Genomic DNA, 6000 nt, shown 5'->3' on the forward strand with positions numbered 1-6000 from the left:
AAAAACAAAATCCGTGGTGCCAGTCTGCTTAAACTGTGGGGGTTCTTCTTCAACCAGTTTGTACACATCGGCGCCACCTTTCCGCTTGGTGCAGACGCGACCAGCAAGTCCTCCGCGCGAAGAAATTTCTGGCAAGCGCCGACGGCGGCGTTTCTCCCGAATAACAAAGTGAAGAAAGCATTGGCTTCTGATGAAAAGCTTGCGAACAGATCGCACAGTAAAATGTGGCAGAGGCGTTCGCGTCGCAAGACAGCTCGGATTCCCTTCCTGGCCACCGCTCAACAACTGTAATAAGTCTGAGTGCTCGCCTTATCAGCTGGCCTTGAGCCACTCCGCAGCGGTCGTACGACGATAGGGAACGTTATCGATTCTAAGAGAACCACTGGACTCCTAACGTCTCCAGTATCTCTGAGTTAAACCTGCTCATCCATATCACATTCAAACACTGTAAAATCCCGAGTAAGTGGGAGCTTTCCTGTCCGAGCTTCGTCAGCTCTTGTTGGAACCTTAGTTACTAAAATTATCGTTGCACATTTTCTAGATGGCTGTTTTGGAGTATATGCAACATTTGCAACAAGAAGCATATCATAGGCTTATCGGCGAAAATAGCCATGCGGCAATATTTATACGGATGCAATCGTAGTGGTGCTTGTAGTAATAGAAAAAAAAATGATCGAATATAAAAAAGAAATGTGGCAGAAATGCGCTTTAGGATTTGTTCTCTCGTCAGCACTTTCGCCTTATTCATCACCACTTAGAAGTGGACAACATCTGATACTGTTTTGATGTTGTGTAGAAGCAGCTACAAAATACGGCTAAAGCTCGGTCGCACCTGCGTTAGCACTGTTCGCACGACCAAGGCGTAAATCGAATGGCCGCAAATAGTCGCACATGGTTACTTTGTTCGCAAAGCCACTGCTTCGGCTCAGTCGCTCGCTGCCCGATCTTTCAATCGCGCGTCTGCAGTCGCAAACCTCTGAACCAATCAGACGCGTAGGACCAGGACGTCAGCTTATCTTACGGGCAATAGCAATACGAGCAGACGTGAATTCTCTGTAGCGACGGGTGTAAGTCGCACGCAGGTGTGAACATCGGTCGCCAGTCGCAAATGGTCGCGTGACCCGTGCTATACAGTCGCAGTGTGTGAATAAGCCTTTATACAAATGACAGAGCTCTGCTGGGTATACAGAAAGCGAACTCCGAGTGGGACACTCACGACATTCCTGCATGCATCCGGATCGATAGGACCCTTGTTTTCGAAACCCCGCACTCGACAGACATCACCACGGACGGACGACGGTAGAAGCAGCAGCAGAGCAGCCAGGGAAGCGGTGAGCACCATCAGACATGTGCCCTGGATCACGATCAACGCCATGGTCACGATCTGCGTGTGACACGACACTGGCCGCTCTCGCTGCGCTGCAACAGAGGTTGTGCAAGCCTTGCCGCTTATCTGCAAGAGGTACAAAAAAAGAAAAAGAAAGTAAACTCCGCCGAACAATTGAAGCCGGACAAAACGCTTTTGCATGTTATCGGTGACACTCGGAACGTGGGATGCTACGCGGCACTTCAGTTGTGCGCGTTTCGGAAACAGCGCACGCGCTCACATCGCTCATAATCGATCACTTATAAGCAGGGAGGTCAACTGACGCGCTGAAATTTGAGTGACTCCAGTTTTGTTTGTTTGTTTTCGTGCCACGCATGCGAAGTTAATTCCGAACGCTGACGAGATAAAAAAAGAAACGATGCAAGTATGCGATTAAACTTTTCGTTACTTGAATGAATCGAGCGGCAAGTTGGGTGAGAGTTGCAGCCGAACTTCTTGCATGAGCACGCTTTTGTGCGAAATACCGGTGTGGTGTGGGCTGGGCTCCGTGCTTGAATTCACAGGAAAACAGCGGGAGGGGGGGGGGGGGGGTGTTCTGGGACCGCAATATCTTTGCCGTCCCAGACTCAAGCAGCGCATTGCAAATAAATTGTTCTTGAGAAAGCCCACTTCAGGTATAAATAAATACGGATTAAAAATATACATATGCCCAGCTTCTACTGATTTAACGACGCGAAGGCTGATTAAAAGGCAGAGCTGGACCGCTCTTAAAAGAAAACAATGACGATGGCCATATCTTCCTCCAGAGGGTTTCGGTGTGGCAACAATTCCATTCTCCCGCTATTCGATTGTTATTCAATCGGTATCAGTGGTCTGACCCGAACACTCCGTTTACTTAACTTTCCTGGAACCTGCTCATCATAAGTGGCGGCCATGATAAGGAGAGGAATGCAGCAGAGATAAAACAATACCTACATTGTTCGCATCCTGTTGACGTGCGAATGGATTCATAGCAGTGCATGCATACCGCTGCAGTTTCGTGATTTTTCTTTTCTTTTCTTTTTTTTTTTTTTGCTCGATATCAGAGCTGCGTTCTCGGAAGCGCACGAATCGCAAAGGTAACATCCCATGAAGAACTCGTGTACACAAAGTGCAATTTTTGCAGCAGTCAACGCGAAGGTTGTGGGTACGCATCCAAGGACGAAAGGTGCTTTTTTTTTCTTTTTGTCCATTTTCATTTCCCTTTGTATTATGATCAATACACTTCAATTAAAAACTTCACATAACGTACCGCGCACTTTCCTTGCTTCATTACCAGTCGGCTTGCTGTCATACGGCAGTGTCTAAGAAGCACAGGTTCTCTATCACTTGCCCTTGTTTCGTTCAGTGCTTTGAAGCGTGATCAAAATTAAGCATTATCGTTTTTATTAGAAAGTTGGGGGACTCTTAAGCTTCGCCTCTAAGAGTTGAACGCGATAGCGAAATCCGGCCCCTAGTACGCACTTCAACCACTAAGTGCATACTTATTAATGTGTGTTGTTACACACGCACGCAAACAGACACACACACGCGCGCGCGCGCGATGTATCTATAGTAATGGTACAGGTTTTCGATCTAAAGCAATTCCCTGTGCTAGAGTCGAGGCATATTTCTCACAATGCCTCACAGATGGCAGCACATTATCTAACGTTTGCTGTTTGCTTGATCAACGCCTCCTCTAGAAAGGAGGCGTTGCCTTGATATGTTTTCCGCTAGATGGACATAGTTGTCCATTTTTGGAGCTGTTTGAAAGTTTGTGTGTGTTTTTAGCGGCGATGGCTACACTATCCCGGCTTTTTTCGAAGCATGGCGTCGCGCAAAAAAACGTTGTTTGATGGCCTCGCCAATGCGCCTACAAATCGCCAAATGGGCTCATTTTCGTCGTGACACCTGCCGAACAAAATGCGTCGAGACTCCTTCCACTACATGGCATTTATGTAGTTTTTTGCCGAAGCAGTTGCAAGTAACATCATGGTTTTGTGGTAGGACACTTGCTTGCCACGCAAACGGCCCGGGTTTGATCCTCAATGGGGCCGTAGTTCTTTGTTGTTTATTTTATTTGCATCTTTCTCGATTTTTCGGTCGCGGACGATTTTTCGCTCACAAGCGACGCCGACACCGACGGCGGAATTTCTGCGAAACGAGCTCTCTAACGCTATCGCGTTAGAGAGAGAGAGAGAGAAATGTTTTAATGAAAAGCTGGAGATGTTTGCCTGGCTATTCGCCTGACATGCTACTCCAGGTGCTCCAGGGTGATGATTATGATATATACACTGATAACCACACATACATACATAGACTACACTGTTTACAAAGTTTCGGTCAGGCTTGTGGCCCGCAAGAAAGTCAGCAGCGCTTTCGTTGCGCGTAACGCACAGGTGCTGTTTTGCCATGGGCCCAGAATGTGCTGCAGTTCTAAGCACGAGTCCTGTTGAAGGTGCAAAGCCGCCTTCAGAGAAAGTCTTTCTGTTGCGTATCGCGTTAATACAAGCACTGGGAGGTACGGGAAGTCCAGCTCCGCAAAAAAGTTATGCATTTAAGGGGACACAGAGCTAGATTATAATTACCGCTCTTAGCGCCCAATCAACTGAAGCTGAATAACGAGCTTTGTAGCGACTAATGTAAGTAAGCGTGTTCGTACTGAAAAGTTTGAGGCAGTCGTGCTTGTGCACAGTTCCACTTATCGGAATTCTTCTATCATGTCCGTGCTCCGAGGTGTCCGGTTGGAAAGTTTAATTGTGGCTCGCAGGATTATACATGCAAGGTCGCAAGGATTGGCAAAAAGCTCCTCTAATGCGACTGCCTGCAACCTTTCAGTGCAAGCACGCCCAGTTACTGTAGTCACTAAAAAGTTCACCATCCAGTCTTAGTTAATTGGGCAACTCAGTGCAATAATTATCATCACACTTCGTCTCCGCCTGACCGCACAGTATACGTCCCGCGGCCTAATTTCAAGAAAACCATGAAAAAAATAAAAGTTATATCGCCCTGTGTACAATATTTCTGAACACGGGGTACCCGCCACGGTAGTCTAGTGGCTATGGCGCTCGACGGCTGATGCGGAGGTCGCGGGATCGAATCCCTGCCGTGGCGGCCGCATTTTCGATGTAGGCGAGAAGTGTTGAGGCCCTTGTACCTAATTTTAGGTGCACGTTAATGAACCCCAGGTTGTCGAAATTTGCAACCCCCCCCCCCTCCCTACGGTGTCCCTCATAATGATATCGTGCTTTTGGGACGTAAAACTCCTACAATTATTATTATTACTTCTTCGAGGCATTTGCAGCCTTGAAGAAGACAGGACCACTTGTTGAAACTGTGGCTCCAGCCACACCGGGTGTTCACTAAACATTCATCGTCAACGCCACCTGTCCTCTTTAATGCATCTCTGTATGCCAACTGGACTCCGCCGAAGAGAGGCCACACTGCTTTATCGCTTATGGCTAGGCGTGGCGTTTACGAAGTCCTATTCCTTTCGGATTGGAATGGCCGACAACGCTCTTTGCGATGCCTGTCGTTGCGAGGAGACGCTACACCACGTCCTGTGCGACTGTCCGGCATATAATGTTCAGAGACAGTCACTGGCGTCCGTTCTAGCGCGCCTTGACAGTGGACAAATGTCTGTTGAAACAGTTCTTGCATGCCGTCAACAGAAGACATCACAGCTGAAGGCGACGAAGGCACCGCTGAGGTTTTTAAGGGAGACGAACTTGGACAAGTGGCTGTGACAGAAATGTCTCGTACCACGCAAGAGTGACCGACTGATTCTGTGTGTGCAGTGTCATGTGCTATCTTTCTTTCTCTCTTTCCTCTCCATCTTTAATCTCCCCCACCCTGTCCCCATGTGTAGGGTAGCAAACCAGTTGTCCTATACTGGTTAACCTCCCTGCCTTTCCTTCTCTATTATTTCTTCTCTTCATCTCTTCAAGCCTCTATCGTCTCCTGAACCCCTGCCTGGTCTTTATACTATAGAAATTCAAAGGCACATACTCGCATGGTCAGTTGTCGACTGCTGCGGTCGCACAAAAGCTTCTCTTGGTAGAATCTGCTCCTTACACACATTCAGCGTGGTGAGGCGTTGCGAAGACTCATGTTCAGCCCTTGCGCTACTGCGCCAGTTATATTTTAGAAAGAGGAAACTGCGAGCAGCCGCGCTTGGGGCGATAATAAACACGCTCGGCCCGAGAACGAAAGCCGAGTGCGGTGGCAACGGATGACGCATTGGCCTACGCATAAGCTCGTGCGCGCTGCGTTTCACGTTATATCTGCGGGCTCGTGACCGCCACTTAGTCAAAATCTTGACACTTTGCCTCTGCTGATTTCCTACGGAGAAGTAAACATCGAACCCACCGTGGTAGCTTGGCAGGCTGAGGTGTTTTGCTGCAAAGCTCGAGGTCGTGGGTTCGATCCCGGACACGGTGACCGCAATTCAGTGGGGGCGAAGCGCGAAGAACACCCGGGTATTTAGATGTGTAGGTGCACCTACATATCCGGAGTCCCCTCATTACGGTGCGCTTTACAATAGTGTAGTGGTTTTGGCTCGTAAAACCTCAGAGATTATTATTATTAAACATCGAAATTCTTAGCAAAGTGCCCGCGGCAGTAAGCATGAATTCGTTCCTATTTTTTTGTATACG

General features: G+C 48.1%; 1 protein-coding gene across 1 annotated transcript in view; it reads right to left on the bottom strand.

Annotated features, from left to right (window-relative positions):
• LOC119389828 (lysosomal acid lipase/cholesteryl ester hydrolase) overlaps positions 1–5374 on the bottom strand; it is a 30876-nt gene extending 25502 nt beyond the window's left edge. Inside the window, exons 1-2 of the mRNA XM_037657222.1 lie at positions 5354–5374; positions 1217–1453 (exon numbers count right to left, since the gene is read on the bottom strand). Of these exons, the coding sequence (XP_037513150.1) occupies positions 1217–1453; positions 5354–5359 (243 nt within the window). The 5' untranslated portion in view covers positions 5360–5374. The remainder of the gene's footprint in view (positions 1–1216; positions 1454–5353) is intronic.
• Positions 5375–6000: the final 626 nt, after the last annotated feature.

This window comes from Rhipicephalus sanguineus, chromosome 4 (genome assembly GCF_013339695.2).
Source record: "Rhipicephalus sanguineus isolate Rsan-2018 chromosome 4, BIME_Rsan_1.4, whole genome shotgun sequence".
NCBI lineage: Eukaryota > Metazoa > Arthropoda > Arachnida > Ixodida > Ixodidae > Rhipicephalus > Rhipicephalus sanguineus.